This window comes from Lipomyces doorenjongii, assembly GCF_038497915.1.
Source record: "Lipomyces doorenjongii strain NRRL Y-27504 unplaced genomic scaffold V1508scaffold_47, whole genome shotgun sequence".
In the NCBI taxonomy this organism is placed as follows: Eukaryota; Fungi; Ascomycota; class Lipomycetes; order Lipomycetales; family Lipomycetaceae; genus Lipomyces; species Lipomyces doorenjongii.
The window spans coordinates 17,480-34,216 of NW_027118114.1; the positions used below are offsets into that span (position 1 = coordinate 17,480).

The 16,737-nt window shown below is 46.0% G+C and overlaps 7 protein-coding genes across 7 annotated transcripts; 3 read left to right on the top strand and 4 right to left on the bottom strand.

Moving 5' to 3' along the window:
• The first annotated feature begins 185 nt into the window (after positions 1 to 185).
• Positions 186 to 2,698, top strand: V1508DRAFT_389724 (Rgp1-domain-containing protein). Its single transcript, XM_066937898.1, has 2 exons — positions 186 to 935; positions 994 to 2,698. Exons 1-2 carry the CDS (start codon positions 248 to 250, stop codon positions 2,373 to 2,375), a joined length of 2,070 nt encoding a protein of 689 aa, XP_066794288.1. The 5' UTR covers positions 186 to 247; the 3' UTR covers positions 2,376 to 2,698.
• On the bottom strand, positions 2,569 to 4,407 carry V1508DRAFT_389728 (ADC synthase). The gene is made up of 2 exons (XM_066937899.1): positions 4,286 to 4,407; positions 2,569 to 4,229 (listed from the first exon to the last, which is right to left on the bottom strand). The coding sequence occupies exons 1-2, from the start codon at positions 4,334 to 4,336 to the stop codon at positions 2,733 to 2,735; spliced, it is 1,548 nt and encodes a 515-aa protein (XP_066794289.1). The 5' UTR covers positions 4,337 to 4,407; the 3' UTR covers positions 2,569 to 2,732.
• A 173-nt stretch (positions 4,408 to 4,580) lies between these two features.
• Positions 4,581 to 6,907, top strand: V1508DRAFT_422041 (RNA polymerase I-associated factor PAF67-domain-containing protein). Its single transcript, XM_066940961.1, has 6 exons — positions 4,581 to 4,757; positions 4,853 to 4,925; positions 4,996 to 5,138; positions 5,186 to 5,387; positions 5,444 to 5,670; positions 5,727 to 6,907. Exons 1-6 carry the CDS (start codon positions 4,648 to 4,650, stop codon positions 6,727 to 6,729), a joined length of 1,758 nt encoding a protein of 585 aa, XP_066794290.1. The 5' UTR covers positions 4,581 to 4,647; the 3' UTR covers positions 6,730 to 6,907.
• On the bottom strand, positions 6,784 to 8,599 carry V1508DRAFT_389734 (NRDE protein-domain-containing protein). The gene is made up of 3 exons (XM_066937900.1): positions 8,240 to 8,599; positions 7,954 to 8,147; positions 6,784 to 7,905 (listed from the first exon to the last, which is right to left on the bottom strand). The coding sequence occupies exons 1-3, from the start codon at positions 8,275 to 8,277 to the stop codon at positions 6,950 to 6,952; spliced, it is 1,188 nt and encodes a 395-aa protein (XP_066794291.1). The 5' UTR covers positions 8,278 to 8,599; the 3' UTR covers positions 6,784 to 6,949.
• A 153-nt stretch (positions 8,600 to 8,752) lies between these two features.
• On the top strand, positions 8,753 to 13,561 carry V1508DRAFT_422049 (uncharacterized protein). The gene is made up of 4 exons (XM_066940962.1): positions 8,753 to 10,236; positions 10,298 to 11,562; positions 11,618 to 12,055; positions 12,115 to 13,561. Exons 1-4 carry the CDS (start codon positions 8,880 to 8,882, stop codon positions 13,264 to 13,266), a joined length of 4,212 nt encoding a protein of 1,403 aa, XP_066794292.1. The 5' UTR covers positions 8,753 to 8,879; the 3' UTR covers positions 13,267 to 13,561.
• On the bottom strand, positions 13,380 to 14,772 carry V1508DRAFT_389738 (Inositolphosphorylceramide synthase subunit Kei1-domain-containing protein). Its single transcript, XM_066937901.1, has 3 exons — positions 14,595 to 14,772; positions 14,430 to 14,538; positions 13,380 to 14,370 (listed from the first exon to the last, which is right to left on the bottom strand). Exons 1-3 carry the CDS (start codon positions 14,613 to 14,615, stop codon positions 13,859 to 13,861), a joined length of 642 nt encoding a protein of 213 aa, XP_066794293.1. The 5' UTR covers positions 14,616 to 14,772; the 3' UTR covers positions 13,380 to 13,858.
• On the bottom strand, positions 14,773 to 16,727 carry V1508DRAFT_422053 (mitochondrial carrier domain-containing protein). Its single transcript, XM_066940963.1, has 10 exons — positions 16,512 to 16,727; positions 16,433 to 16,446; positions 16,315 to 16,346; positions 16,158 to 16,251; positions 15,992 to 16,108; positions 15,897 to 15,945; positions 15,798 to 15,837; positions 15,415 to 15,747; positions 15,245 to 15,358; positions 14,773 to 15,187 (listed from the first exon to the last, which is right to left on the bottom strand). Exons 1-10 carry the CDS (start codon positions 16,565 to 16,567, stop codon positions 15,140 to 15,142), a joined length of 897 nt encoding a protein of 298 aa, XP_066794294.1. The 5' UTR covers positions 16,568 to 16,727; the 3' UTR covers positions 14,773 to 15,139.
• Between the last annotated feature and the right edge of the window lie 10 nt (positions 16,728 to 16,737).

Below are 16,737 nucleotides of genomic sequence, written 5' to 3' on the forward strand. Positions count from 1 at the left end.
CCGTGCTGGATTCTCTGACGCCGCACAGTAAGAAGTCACTGTGCTGTAATTTGTTGGTCCTATCACGCAGTGCATTTAAGGTTTAATATTTGGTCCTTCACTGATCTCGCTGAGCGTATGCAGCGAACCGTATTTTGTGCGCACTTTATACTTTTCTGAGCCTTCTTGGTAAAGCTCGATGGGCACTCATCGCCCTCTGTACACCCACTACTTCTAATCCACCAGAGCTGCCGTCCACCACGCCGCGATGTCGGCTGCACCGACACAGTCCTTCCTACGCGTGGAGGTTGCCTTCTCCGACCCAGTGTATTTTGCTGGCGAAGAGCTGGAATGCCGGATAACGTTTCGCAATATCGCGCCGACAGATTTACCAAGAGTGAACTCGAGCTCGCGACTGCGAAAGTCCAGCCTTGCATCTATACCAGAGCCTGTATCTAGCGAGAAACCCGCGACTATTGAGCGATCAGCGTCACAGCAGTCACTGCATGGGTCGACATCAATACCGGTGAGAGCACATAGGCACAGTTCGGCAAGTGGACCGACTGGAAATGCCCTCATGAATGGAAGTACTAGTCCACAACCGCTTTCTGCTTCCTCGAACGGTATGACTTCTCCGACATTTAATTCACTTCCCACCCGGCGGTCTTCAATGCGGGTTTCGAAGACTCGATCGGGCGAGACACTCATGATGGGGTATGCCCAGTTGTCCGGCTCTTTCACATTAGATGAGAGTCTCGTGAAAACAGCTGTCTTTGCAGAGGCTAAAAAACAAGGCATTGTTGGTGGCAAAATGGGCGGTGGAGTTGTCGGATTAGGTCAAGGCAAGAACGATAATGGATATCTATGGGGACTGGGGCTGGGACTGAGCAATGGCTTGAGTAACTTGCTTAACGGCAGCGAGGTGAGCTCAATTGCTGAGATGAAGTCCATGGCTAGTATGTATCTAGATCATTATTTTAGTGCCTGTTGGAGTTACTAATTTATTATATTTAGGCTCGAACTCCATATCGATTATATCCACTCCTCAATCACTTCTCTTTGTCGACCTGCGCCTGAACCCTGGAGAGTCCAAATCATACAGCTATAAGATCACACTTCCGCGAACACTACCGCCATCATATCGCGGGAAGGCGCTGAAGATTAGCTATAATCTTACAATTGGTATACAGCGGATAGGGAAAGGAATGCAGCAACCAAAGATCACAAAGTTTCCATTCCGGGTATTTCAGAATATAGATGCTGGCGGCAATCAGCCAGTTCATTCACTCACGTCGCCCATTGTTATGTTGCGCGATGAAGCTATTACGCAGGCTGCAGACGACTCGGAGACGAATGGTCAACTTTTGTCAAATTCTGAGCCTGCGGGCAAGCATAGAGAGCAGGCAGAATCAGATAGAAAGGAGTCATTAGAAGATTTTATGGCATATGTTGACACTCTACTCTCATATAAGAACAGTCACGCCATTGCTAAACGAATAATACGGCCGCCATCACCTACTTCCCCTCCGGAGTATCCGACATCGAATCCTTCCTCAAGGTCATCATGCCGGGAATCAGTAGATCTCGCTATTCAGCGCAACAGTATATCAGCTGACGGCTTGGCATTAAACAACATATTCGAGATAGCGCGAAATAAACAGAAAATTGCAACGATTACGCTATCGAAACCTGTATATAAACTTGGGGAGATAATTACTCTGGCTCTTGACTTTTCGCAAGCTGTCTTACCTTGTTACCACATTACAGCAAGTCTAGAAACAACTGAAATTATTGATCCGGAAATAGTGCATCGCTCACCTGCATTTAATGAGCGAGCAACGAGAAAGGTCTACCTCCAGTCAGCATTTTCGACACTGGCAAGCAAGCGAGCATCATTTTCGTTTTGCATCCCAACGACGGCCACGCCGCAGTTCGACACTTCTTACATATCCTCCCGGTGGTCGATTAGACTAGAGTTTGTAACAATTCCCATCAAAGCTACAAAACCTAGTCTGCCGAACGCCGATGACGAATTGCCTTCTTCTCCACCTTCACCTGAAGATCAGTTGTCTCCGCCTACCAGTCCTTCGGCATTTGCGCCTATTCCGATTCATCCACCCCAAACATCGATATCTGCTATGGCTCAAGATTCTCGATATCCAAGATCTTTACCATCGCAGTCGAGGTCGTCATTATCCTTACCGGTTCCTACTGGCACCAAGCCTAACCTCTTGGTTTGCACTCATAAGGACGATCGAGGGAGTATGTACTCAGTGGTGGAGAACATCAGCTGCGAAACTTTTGATTGCAGGATTCCTATAAAGGTTTTCCCGACGAATCAAGATATTGCGGCTATGTCATTCCAGATCCAGCCATCGGGCGGATATCCTATATAATTAGATTAGGAGAAGAAGTTCTTGGTTGTGATAACTTTGTGATAAAAGTTCATCTGTAAATTATCGCTACGAAATGCATTTGGAGAGTTTGGTATTTTTTTATGTACGGCTTAGTTAATTCTCAATTACGATGTCCTGCAGCGAACTGTTACAAATTTGCAATGAATTGTACTGTATATATGTATTTTGGCGCATTTGTTTACGAATGTCAATTTTAGTCTAGAGTTACTGCCTTACGCGATTTTCTTGTTGTGTTCCATTCGTTGCAACCACTGGTCTGCCTGCGGTATAGATGCACAGGTAATCCAAAAAGTCGTTTGATGTTGACTATATACCTACAAAATTACCAAATTCCTTCTAATTTCCGTTCATATACAACTTTTCAGCATCCGTGATTGTGCGCATGTTAGAACCCAATTTGTTCATACTCTCAAGGTATTCGTCATATGGATCGGAATCATATACTATACCTCCACCGGCCTGAAGATAAGCTACGCCGTTTTTGACGAGCATTGTACGCAAAGCAATACAAGTATCCATGCTAGTTTCTTCATAACCCCAGTGTCCGACAGCGCCAGCATAAATACCTCTACGTTCACCTTCCAACTCGGAAATTAATTCCATAGCCCGGACCTTAGGTGCACCCGAAACGGTACCGGCAGGAAATACGCTTCTAAAAGCATCAAAACGAGTCTTTCCTTTTCTCAAGACACCCGAAACCTGACTGACCAAATGCATAACGTGGCTGAATCGTTCCACAACCATCAGTCGATCAACCGTCGTAGTAGTTGGGTCGCAAACTCGAGTAATATCATTTCGTGCCAGATCGACCAACATGACGTGCTCTGCACGGTCCTTCAATGATCCTTGAAGTTCCATCGCGAGCTTGTCATCCTCCTCTCGCGACTTGCCTCGCGGAACGGTGCCTGCAATAGGATGGGTAACGATACGACCATTCTCGGACTTGACTAGTAGCTCCGGACTTGCACCGACGATCTGGAAGTCGACGTTGTCGATGTAGAACATATATGGTGACGGATTGACCGTTCGTAGGTGGCGGTAAATATTGAAAGGGTGGAGAGTGGTCGACCGAACGACACGCTGCGAAGGGACACCTTGAAAGATGTCGCCCTTGAAAATATGTTCCTTGAGTTTCTTGACATGGTTCTCGTAACCTTCTTGACCAATGTTAGATGTATATTCTTGGTTCGGCTTAATTGGAGGTTGATAGGGCAACTCGACTGTTGGTGAATACAGCACATCGGCAATGGACTGAATTGCGGATTTGGCGCTGTCGAGGGAAGCCTCAAGGTCAAATCCAGGAGCACTTCTCGATCCGACATGTATGTTGGTGATAATTTGGACGCGCTGGAACACATGGTCAAATGCCACAATATTATCAAACAGCATCATCACACTCTCAGGAATTCCAAGGTTATCTTTCAATTCGCGAGCCGTCTTCGGTTCAAAGTACTTAATACAGTCATAAGAAACGTATCCAATTGCACCACCCGTCATGGCCGGCAATCCAGGCAGTTTGAGCAAATGGTACGGTGACAGCTCTTTCTCGAGTTCCGTGAGCGGGTCAACGTCTTCCCCGAAGCCATTCCCGGTCTTGATGACCTTACGTGGATTGGCACCAAGGAAACTATATCGACCAATCGACTCGCCATTATAGGCGCTTTCGAACAAGAATGAGTAAGAGTCTGGAGGAGCTGCAGCTTTCAGCTTAAGATAGGCGACCGAGGGCGTCAAGAAATCAGACGAAATAAACGAGAACACCGGTATTATGTTGGCCTCAGTATCTTTGGCGAGCAACGAACGCAATGTGTCGATTGATGGCTGAACAGTAACCTGCATTCTACGAGTCAGATTGCTGGCTGATTGAGAGCAATTGCCAATATACACACCTTTGGAGCCTGCGAGGAGGGTGCCGGCGGTGCTGGGGATGGTGAAGGCATCTTGAGCGTATTGCAGTATGGAAACGGGGAGCTAGTGCAAGATATACCCGACTCGGGCACGGTTGTCGCTTTTGTTCACGGTTTTTGGGTTGACGTTTTTAGACTCATTATGACTCCCTCCAGACTTGTTACCCGGCAATGACCGTCAGTTCCTAGTTTTGGTGCCCAGAACAGCCACACAGACCCTAACATCAGCTAAGAATTTGCTTTTTTGGAAAAAACTTGAATTAGGAAAGACGAGTGAGATCACTGAGTGCGTCCACCAATTCAGATAGCTTCCATCAGTTTTGCCATTCCATACTGGGTTCAAAATGGATAACGAGCAAGTTGCTTATGACTACGACGATTTTATCCAGAAGACTGGAGACTACGACTTCGAGGACGATGAGCCGTTAGCGACAGATCTCATTGACCATGAAGGGTGAGTTCTGATGATACATGACAGCAGCAATCAGCGGGATGGCTTCAAGAATATACGTTGTCTATTGAAGTTGGATCGTATTCTGACAATTGTAGATATGATGAAGAACAACTTCTTCAGCAACAGCAGCTGTTCCAGAGACAGCTTCAGCTTCAGCAGCAGCAAGCTGTAAGTGTGACTTCAAATCACTAGCAAGATTTTTTCTGGAACACATAACCTAACTATGCGTTTCATATAGGCCGCGCAGTTGCCGGATGCTGTCAGAAACTTCATTCTTTACTTTCACCACTGCTTGAAGGAGAATAATGTCTACGATCTTCATGGTTGTTACGAGAATTCTTTTAATAGGCTCACGGAGAAGTTCTACAAGAATACACCTTGGTACATCACGATTTTGAAAGGTTTGTCGATATTGCTAATTGAATTAGGCCCGACCCACATGGCGTTGTCGCCCCTCTCGTCAACAATGATCAGCCATTCGTCACTTTGTACACCGAGTTGTACTATCGTCACTTATATGCAAAACTTCAGCCCAATCTCGAGGACAGATTTGCGTCTTACGACAATTATTGCATCTGGTTTAACTACATTTTTGACTCTTCATCTCCTGCTGAGATGGAACTCCCCACTGTATGTTCGTTGTGACGTTCCATAAATTACTTACCAAGTTATTGACGGTCGGATAGAACTGGGCTTGGGATATCATAGATGAATTTATCTACCAATTCAACAGCTTTGCCTTGTACCGGAGTCGGATTGTTAGGAAGTCTCACAACGAAGAGGAGATTCAGCAATTGCGTGAACATCCTCAGACTTGGAGCACGTACACTGTGCTCAACGTTCTGTACTCTTTCATCCAAAAGTCGCGCATGAACGAGCAGCTAGAGGCTATTAAAGAAGGACGAGACCCGGAGTATGTTATATCGTAGACGACTAGTTTTGTAATTGCGTAAATTGACTTTGATCTAGTGAGGTTGCCGGCGAGGATGGTTCGCGTTCTTTGTACAAGACCTTCGGATATTTCAGTATCATTGGCCTTCTTAGGGTTCACACACTGCTCGGAGACTTCACTCTTGCCTTGAAGACTATGGAGGGCATTGATCTAAGCAAGAAGTCTAAGTATGCTCGTGTTGCGGGTGCTCAGTTCACGACCTATTACTATGTCGGGTTCTGTTACATGATGATGAGACGCTACTCTGATGCTATTAAAGCCTTTTCTCACATTCTTCTGTACATTTCCCGAACTAAGGGTTTCCATAACCGCTCGGCTCAGTACGACTCTGTCACAAAGCGATCGGAACAGATGTATGCTCTGTTGGCTATTTGCGTTGCCCTGTGCCCAACAAGATTGGATGATTCTATTCATACTACTCTGCGTGAGAAGAATGGTGAGCAGCTTGCTCGCATGCAGCGTGGTGGGGAGGAATCTCTTCCTGTTTTTGAAGAGCTTTTCAGCTTTTCCTGCCCCAAGTTCATGTCTCACGGACCGCCTGATTACGATAACCCAGCCAACAACGTGGACCCACTGCAGCACCACCTGAAGGTTTTCATGATGGACGTCAAGAAGACGATGCTTGTGCCCACGCTCCGCAGCTACTTGAAATTATACTCCACTATGAACATTGAGAAGCTCGCCACGTTCTTGGAGATGGACCCGGAGGAGTTGCGATCTGCGCTGGTGGTATTTAAGCAGAAGAGCCGCCAGGTTAGATGGACCGAGGGATCGCTTTTGGACGGCGAGGTGGTTAATGTTTCTGACTTGGATATTTCGCTGGAAGGGGACTTGATCAACATTTCAGAGGCGAAAATCGGTAGAAAGTTTGGTGACTGGTTCTTGCGGAATACGGCCAAGTACTATGCCGTCCAAGATAGCATTCTTAACAAGAATCCCGATAAGCAAGAGGAGAAGGAACACAAGGATAAGAGAAGGGAGCGACGGGAGAAGAACGCGGAGAAGAAAGGTAACAAATAGTGAGGCACAAACCAGATGAAGTACATCAAAAGTGAGTGATTTTGTCCTTGTTTATATGGTTTAAATGTATAGTAAATTATTCTTTGTGCAATAAACGTATACTAGAGTGATTTGTAAAGTTATATGTCTTTAGGAGGATGACTATGACTATTGCATGCAACACCGAAATCATAATGACAACCCAATATGCGTAAGAAAATTAGTTTGCGTGTTGGAACTTCTAATCCCAACCTTCGATGTCGAACGTGAACTTTCTGGTTTTCGATGTTTCATACTTGTGCTCTATGTCGTCTCTCTCATGTAGCGTCCGCTCAATATATTGAACATGGCCCTCATTCGAAACTAGAATAACAGTTTGAGTTCGCGTGCCGTAATACTTTCCTTTGACGAAAGTATACGGCTTGGTGGGCGTCTCTGAGAAGGCTGATTTAATAGGACGTCCAGCGACATCGGTTAGGGTACTCTTGCTGGTCGTACAGATATTTTCGCTATCTGGATTAGAGACAGACTCTGTATCTCTCAACGTGTCAATTGTTGCTTGAAAGACAGGAACGAAGATAGTGTGACGCAGAGCGTCGAAGACTTCATTCGGGTCCGGAGAGGAGAGGATCTTGCTTGGCATGTCATCTAGTAATAGAATTTTAAATAGTGATTCAATAAACGAGTCAGTGTCAACTTCTGAGGCTTGTGCCAAAATGTCGTTTGTAATTGCTGACGCAAGAAGGTCACAACCTTTGTGCACCTTTGGCCAAGGATCGGTGTACAACGAATTAGAGATTCCGTAAGTATGTGCGCGAATTCGTGTCTTAATACCCTCTGTATCTTCATGTTTCATTGTGGGATTAACTAAGTGCGATGGGCTGAATATCCAGGAAGTGCCATCGACCAACGATGTCGACCTGTTTGTTAATATCGCAAAAGTCTCCAGCCGTTCATTGCCAACCTCAGCTGGGATCTCCTCCTGTCGATCGTCGGTGCTCTTCTCGCAATAACTCTTGCTTCCATTCTGGTGATTGCGTCGCAGAATACCGCAAACCATGCTAAAGCCACCTACCGAGGAAAGACCGCCAGGACCAGCGTTTGCAATTGCATTCTCAATCCACTGTTGCGTCGAAGTACAGCGAGAGGTGAGGAAATGCTTGACTAGGATTCCTCTGGAAAGTAGACTGATTTTGTCTATCAACGTATTAATTAGCGCATATAAGAAATCATGAGTGACACTACCATCTGGATTTTTCTCGCGATAATTGAGTAGAACGGCAAGTCTGCCCGTTGTGGTGATGCCAATCCAAGAGCCATGCTGCTCGCGAGCAAGGTCCCGGGGTCCTAGGACGTCATCATTTGGCGCCGACCAAAAATCCGCATGAGCGGTCGGCCGGTTGAGGTATTCATCGCGGTTGGAGAGAAGGATCAATGGACTATGAGGATGAGCAGTTAGTATCTCGCCGCCCAAGCGATTGTCTCGACAATTGTAACAACTAAGAAGAGTCAGTCGGTGCTGAAGACATACTACTTTGGGTGGGATGTCGATAGAAGTAAGATGCACATTGTCAATGATGTGTGAATGCGCAAGAAAAGCGGCTATGGGTGTACAGTGATTAAGATGGTCGTCGATCGTCCGATGCTGCTGAAATGCGATTGACTGTCACCGACGTCATTCAACCACAAGGGTCAGGGGTTGTGCGGCGCAGGTATCGGCTGAGGCAAGAAAAACGGTTTTACGACCTGGCGGAAATACAGTCGCAACTACTAATGGATCACTAATATTTTTGGTTCTTGCATTATATGAAATATATAGAATACGGTAACTGACAACTTCTCAATTGAATGCACAAGCAGACAGTCGCGCGTGATCCTGCACATTGACACTTTGTGGGCAGAGGCGGAGACAATGATAGTATGAGGGGTTTAGTACCTGTGCTAGTGGTCGAAGTAAACACGGCTCTTTCGGGCAAGTTAGAGTTTACTAGGAAGGCGAGTTGGGAGTTTGTGAAGATTGGGTACCACAAAATTTTTGACGAGTATTTTATTCGGTCTTAACTTCTCAACTTCCCTTTCCTCCAGCTCGGTATTATTGTCGCTCGCATAGTTTGTGACCGACCAGCAACCTTAGAAGCAGTCATCTGAGTGCTTTTTCGCGTGTGCTGAAAATGCTTCCGTTGACGGCTACTGCGCGGTCGGTCGTCACGAGAGGTCGTCTGCTCAAATCATGCCGCCTCTTCAATTCGAAGACCAGCACATTGTCTGTCGCAGGTGCCTATCAGACACACTCTCCTCCGATGCACGACATCCCAGAAATTATCGGGGACCGGAGTCCAAGAGTGGATATTAACACTAACTCGGGAAAACTAGTCATCTTGACGGATCTCTTTGACCGTCCCACTGAAGGCGATGAAGAGGTTGATGCAATTTCCTCCAGAAATCGCTATATCCGTAATCGGAACCACGTTGCCTCGCTTATGGACGCCCTTGTTACCAGCGGTCACTTGAAGCGTGCGGACATCATTCTCCCGCAGGCTCACGAGATTCTGTCCCCTGAAGAGTTTGCATTGGTTCGAAATGACTTCCTCCAGATGTTTGTCAAGAAGGATTTGGAAGACCACAAGAGTGTCTCGTATTCTATCAACTGGCTCCAATCATCGGTAGACCGTTTTCCCGGTATTCCTCTTGACTCGAAGTCGTATGCGATAATCATCTCGGCTGCCTGCCAAATGCCTGACCTCCTCCGTGGCAATGAACATATCAGTGATCTCATGAAGCAGTACAAGAAGCAAGGTGGCTTTGCTAAGGATATTTTACAACACGTGGAGCTATTTACTTTTCGGGACGCTCGACGTGTTGCCATGAATTTGGATATTGATGAAGGGGATCTTCCCGCAGATTTTAGAACTGACGGCAGCAGATCTGCCTTATCTGAAGACGCGGAGTCAATGACAGGATCCGTGACCGAAGCGCTCTCTAAAATGCAGCAGTGTGAGGCGCAGGATATTCTTAATCGACTGCCACCAGATGTTTTCAAATCGGGTGTTGATTCCCTTACCCCGGTTGACTCACATGGTATCAAACTACTAAGGTCAGCACTCAAAGGCGTTGCTGCGTCGAAGAGACCGCAACTTCCTGTGTACGCATCAAATCCGGATTCTGATGCCTCAGGGGAAGACGAAGGATTTTTGCATCTCGAAGAGCAGCTGTCGCTTCTACCCGACGAAGACCAGACCAAGTACAGAGATGCTTTCGAATCTTATAACATGGATCGCCAACTCGCATTAGAAACTCTAGCCTTAGAATCAGCACGTGAACGGTGGAAGTACGATTATGAACAAATGCATGCCCGTGGAGAGGTCAGAGTAAAAAACGTTAATCATTACTTATGGGAGTGGCACACGGCTATGACTGAGCAGTTGCAAGAGGAACTGAAGCGGATTGATTTATTACTGGATTATGGCACAGGGAAATCGTCCAAGTCCAAGTCAAGAGGTACACCAAAGTCCGCCGTTACTGCTTCCGGTAAGTTTGATGAAGCCTGATCATAATCATGCTACCCCATGCTAATTACGACAACTGGCAGACCGAGCGCGCATGCGATATGGTGCATACCTGAAGCTCGTCGATCCTGCCAAGCTTAGTGTTATCACAATTCTCGAGCTGCTCAAGATGCACTCCAGTGGTGGCGGTGGTGTGACTGAGGGCATACGAACTACACGAGCGGTTCTCAACCTTGGCAGAGCCATTGAGATGGAATACAATTCTGAGCAACTCTTAAAGTCCGATGTTGTTCAAACTGGATTTCGAGCAACCAAATCAATGTTGCATAGTGTGCCCGAATTCAAGCGGTCGCTTGCCGTTGCAAAGCGGATCACAGAGGGAAAGAACCTATCATCATGGAGACCTGAATGGCCGGATGACATCAAGGCAGAGATAGGCTCAACACTGATTTCTATTTTGATGCACGTCGCCAGAATCACAGTCTCCGCGGTTGACCCTGTCACGGGTCAACAGGTCTCAGCGATCGCTCCTGCATTTACACATACTTATCAGTATACCGGTGGTTTAAAGCTCGGGGTTTTGAAACTTCACAGAGATTTTGTCAACAAGATTTCAAAAGAGCCGGCCAGTGCTATGTTACATCCCCAACAACTTCCCATGTTGGTAAAGCCGAAGCCATGGGTTGGCTGGAATGAAGGCGCTTATTATTATTCCAGAACGGCATTGATGCGGACGAAGGACTCTGCTGAACAGACTGCATATATAAAGGAGGCATGTAGGCGAAATGATTTAGAAAGTGTATATGAAGGTCTGGATGTCTTAGGAGCTGCCGCGTGGATCATAAACTCGAGAGTGTTTGAAGTCCTTGCCAAAGTCTGGAACACAGGTGAAGAGTTCCTTGAGATTCCAAGACGATACGAAGGAGACATCAATTTTCCTCTGGAACCGCCCAAGGATGCTGATCCTGCAGTTCGGCGAGACTGGGCGCGAGTTTGCAAGTTGATGATTCACGAGCGAAGAACAAGCCACTCGCAGCGTTGCGATGTCAATTATAAGCTCGAGATCTCGAGAGCTTTCCTTGGCGAGCGGATATTTTTTCCCCACAATATAGATTTCAGGGGCCGTGCTTATGCAATTCCACCGCATTTAAATCACTTGGGTAACGACATGTGCCGCGGCCTTTTAATGTTCTGGGAAGGAAAGCCATTGGGCGAACGCGGTTTGCGTTGGCTGAAGATTCATTTAGCGAATGTGTGCGGCTTCGACAAAGCTGATTTCCAGTCTCGTGTTCAGTATGCAGATGATCATGTAGAGGAAATTTTTGATTCTGCTGACCGCCCACTCGAGGTAAGGATATTCTTCTGTTTTTGTTGTGGAATTTTTGTTAACTATTCTCATATAGGGTCGGAGATGGTGGACCCAAGCTTCGGACCCTTGGCAGTGTTTGGCTGCCTGCTTTGAGCTTGCGGACGCATTGAGATCACCAGATCCGTATGCTTTCCGATCCCGTTTGCCTGTTCACCAGGACGGCACTTGCAATGGATTGCAGCATTATGCAGCGCTTGGTGGTGATATTGAAGGCGCGCGCCAGGTCAATCTTGAACCCAGTGACAAACCGCAGGATATTTATACTCATGTCGCCAGTCGCGTCCATGATTACGTTAAACAGGATGCTGAGAATGGGCACGACGTAGCGAAGATCCTGGTTGGCAAAGTCAGTCGTAAGGTTGTCAAGCAGTCAGTAATGACAAATGTCTACGGCGTGACTTATATTGGCGCTCGTGCTCAGATTCTTGGTCAGCTGAAAGACACGAAACAGATCGACGAGCGTGATCTTTGGGTATGTCCGAAGGTCGATTTAATTGTTTACAAGCCGTAAGGTTACTAATTTGTAACTAGCGATGCGCTGCATATCTTACCACACTTGTTTTCAGAGTTGTCCGTAACTTGTTTAACGGTGCGCATTTGATTCAAGATTGGTTGGCTGAGTGTGCGAAGCGAATTTCCAAGTCAGTTCCTCCCACGGTTCATTCCGATCTCAAGCCAAACTCTAGCATGACCTCGGTTATTTGGACTACACCTTTGGGTCTTCCTGTCGTTCAGCCATATCGCGAGATCGTCCGCAAGCAGGTGGGCACGAACTTGCAAAGTGTCTTCATCTCAGATCCCTATGCTATCCACCCCGTCAACTCGCGTAAACAGGTTACTGCTTTCCCACCGAATTATATTCATTCCCTTGACGCTACGCACATGCTGCTCTCTGCGTTAGCATGCGGACGAAACGGTCTTACGTTCGCCGCGGTGCACGACTCATACTGGACGCACGCCGCTGACATCGACCGCATGAACGCGATTCTGCGAGATGCCTTCATAAAATTGCACGAGGGAGACTTGGTTGCCAAGTTGAAGGAAGAATTTGAACGACGATATGCTGGATATATGCAATTTATCGAAATCGATAATCACAGTCCTGAAGCTAAACGGATCAATGAATGGCGCAAAGATCTCCGTACACGTCTTGGCCGTAAGGTGACTGTCCGGGATGAAATCGAAGAAGAAAACAAGCGCAAGGAACTTTTGAATTCGAACGATCCTTTAAAGCACGCTGAAGGTCTCGCGATGATGACTCCGTTAAGTATCATTGGAAACACAGATATCGAAAAGCTGAAAATGAAGCGAGTGTACACCACTCATGGAACTCGCAATGCGGTGAAGTCTACAGAAAACGAGAACGGCGAGAAAACGTCGGAGGAAATCATCCGAGAGACACTCGGAATTCCCGATAGTGTTCCTACTGAACGTCAGGAGACTGCCGCTATTAACGATAGTCTCGAAGCGAGCGAGGAAACGATGGCGGAGCATTCCCTTGACGACGAAGTCGATGAGCAAGACACGGTTGAGGATACCGAAGGTACTGCTATCGGCAGTACCATTAAAGTACTGAAAATGAGGGGTCTGGGTATATTTTATCCACTCACGTTCCCACCTGTTCCGCCAAAGGGAGCATTCGATGTCAAAACTCTCAGAAACAGTTTATATTTCTTCTCATAGATGGGTAGGGGCATGGTGTTCATAAAAGTGGTCTGATTTTTATAATTTCATTTCCTACATTGGCTTACTTTCTACTGTACTATATTTGGTGAAACATTTTGTATATTTGGTTACTTGAATGGCATTCCACAACCTAGATAAGGAGGATGATGTATTATATTGTAAATAGAATTACATTGGCTTCATGAACTTGCTTATTCTACAGTCACAATTTCGTCTCAATCAAGGGTAGGAATGGTCTCGTGATTCTTGCCTCAGTATCTAGTCAGAGTCTACAAATTTATTATAACATGCCAAATGTCAAGCAACTGAATAAAAAAATTAAAACTCCAATCCAACTGCCCATTAACATCTAGGTCGTACAAACATTTATAATTTTTTGATAATCGCTGTTGCATTTGAGAACCGAACACCAACTACTCAATAGAATGACAGCTATTAGGTAACATAGAAAAAAAAGGATCTTAAAATTAAAAGGATTCAAACAGAAATGATTAAATACGACCGCACAATTAGTACTACACAGACCTCAAAAGTACTCTATTCATCACCGCCTTATGAAATGGGCTCCCCTGAAAAATGCTGCATAAATCTAAAACATCTCAATGCCCTCCTCAAGTGTGTTGACCATTCGTCCCTTTCCTGCACGGCGACCGCCTCGGCGCCAAAATGAGGGTGCAATAGCGAGCATGATAAATTGTAGCTGTTTGGTGAACTTGCCCTCGCCGTTGTCCGCACGCAGGCCGGCTTTTCGAACAAGCATACGGGCATATCCGAAGAGCGCGAAGCAGAAGTAGACCTTGAACAGCAACACAAGGACAATAATCGTAATTGATAATCCACGCTCCGAAGCGGTATCAAGGCTGCTTGACGTGTCTTTTCCTGCTTCCGTAGCCGCTGTTACGTCAAACACGCGGAACCAGGTCACGCTGAAGTAAATAGTGAACGCGAGATTCGCGAGCATGTCGACGAAATAAATGTACGAGAATGCAACGACTGGCAGAGCGTTTTGCCGTCTGACATTATGAAGTGCGTACAGGAAGACTGGCAGCAATAATAGCGAAACGATATTCAGTACCAGTTGCGCGGCCGTAATCGGATGACCTTATACCGTTTAATAAGCAATCAATTCCACAGAGAACTAGCAGAAAACCCATCAATACCTGTGAAAATCGACAAAAGGCCATATATGCCAGATGCTTTATTGACCACACCGAAGACGGTGATAAGCTCGGCACCTGCGGCTAGTGGGATGAACCCCAAGAAATATTGCTATAATTATGTTAGTCTGGGAGTTCGAGAATATAGCACGATAATATGGTACCAACCCTTGGAACAATCGATAGCATCTCAATTGGTCAGGGATGAACAAGGAAGACTTCTGGATGATGCAAGCAAATGATAAAGACCGAGGTACTAGACTGCGAACATTTTTGTTGCTGGCTCTCGCCGTGGCTGTAGAGTGCACCCCCTGGTCCCTTGCCCTCCCTGCAATGCAATTGACGGACGGCTGACAATTATGCAACGTCATGTTGCATCGTCACTATCATGGTCTTGTCATCCCCTAACCCGAGAATTCGCCGGTTATGAACCAGAATATTTTCGTCCAGTATTACATGATTATGGTATTCCTCTGTCCCCTCACAAATTATAAAAACTAGAGTCTACTTGATCTATCCTACCAAAGAGATAAATAGTACAACCAACATAACCAAAGAAAACCACAATATGTACAGCATAAGACTTAATAAAGAAGAAGAAAATAGAACAATAAATGATAAACGCCATCATGCACTGTACATTAATAGCTCAAATCTTCGCATTCACAAAATACTACCAAATATGTTCATATGCATAACGCACAGGAAAATGACTATGAGTGCATGCCAATACCTATGGTCTTTAACTTTTCCAGCACAATCTATGAATAAGTTAGTATTCCATGCAAATCAACTTATGTTCGTAACAAAAGACTTACAAAAGTGACGATCGTATGCGGTCCAAGACGGATGAACGACGGTAGCCAGCCCCGGAATGCAAATAGTATACCCTCTGACCGAACGGCTTCCTTTAGAATCACCACCGCCGGTTGCTTGGCACGTTGGTTAGACTCCCACTTAAAGACAACTAATAGCATCATAAACATACATGTTTTTCCTTTTCATTCATGATTCTTGTCTTTACAACGTCAACAGGACTGCACACGGTAGTAGCAACTAAGCCAGCCAATATGCTGGCCGCAAAATGCGTGTGTATTGACTTCGAATCCATTCCTATGTGATTCACTAGAATATTTTTAAATTCGTCATACGACACCATCTGTGACGCAGTCATCAAAACGCCTCGGGCGGTATTGGGATATAAACCTCTGAAAAGCGATTTAGGTCCTTCTTCTCGTGTCATACGTAGCAAACCATCCAGTGCATTACGATAATTCCTCCTGTGGGTTGGATCTAATGCCATGTCATTTTGCATGCGGATCTGCCGGTGTTCAGTATCATACTGCTATAGTTAGTCATCTCGGCACTCACATTGATGATATCGGCAGGATTTCCAACTGCACCTCCAAGCCTATGAAAACATGCAATCAGCATTTTTGTTATCTTTCACTCATCCTAGGCTCTACCCACCATCCGGCAGCCATGGCCATGGGCAGAATGACGTAAAATGGTGGGGTCACTATAGAAAGTCAGCGAGGATATTAAATGCTCAAAAGACCATGTACCATCAGATCCACCAGATGCCCAGTCCTTCATTTTCTCATAAGCTCCAAATCTGGTTGTCGAGTATGTCGCTTGCCTTAGAATGCTGGCGCTTAGACCCTTATACAACGCAAAAATTCCTTATCATAGTTAGCGCCAATTTCTCTTACATAAAGGATCACGACTGACCTTCGTTTCTGAACACGTGCAGGATTGTCTGCATCATTGATCTTCCACGTTCCTCAGCGGTTTGCATGCGCACCTTGGCGAGGTCGAGAGGATGCTGTAATGTACCATTAACTGGATATTCTCATACAAGTCGTAATAAGGAAAGTGGAGCGCTTACAGTGCACGTAGCTGCAACAACACTGGCGAAGCCTATACATTCCTGATGATCAGCTCATGTTCTCAATTCTGGTAGACGTGAGGAGTGAGGCACAGAGCGCAGAGAGAAACGTACTGACCTCCATACCAGAATCTGGAGGTGTAAGAACTGGTTAGCATTTCAAAACAATACTGTGCCAAACAGCCGAGGCCACTCACGGATAATGATGCACCTGTTTGCCGGCAGGAGCCACTGGCGCAGGATTTAATGGCATTTCCAACTAACTGCAACAGACGCACGAACGTGCCAAAAGATTGCAGAAAATGGGTCTGCTCGTAGTATGACAAAAGAAAACGAGGTGACTTTAGAAGAGCTTGTTCAGCTCTGACAAATTAGGGCCGCCAGATTTTTGTAACAAGCATTCTGTGGACCCGCGATGACATT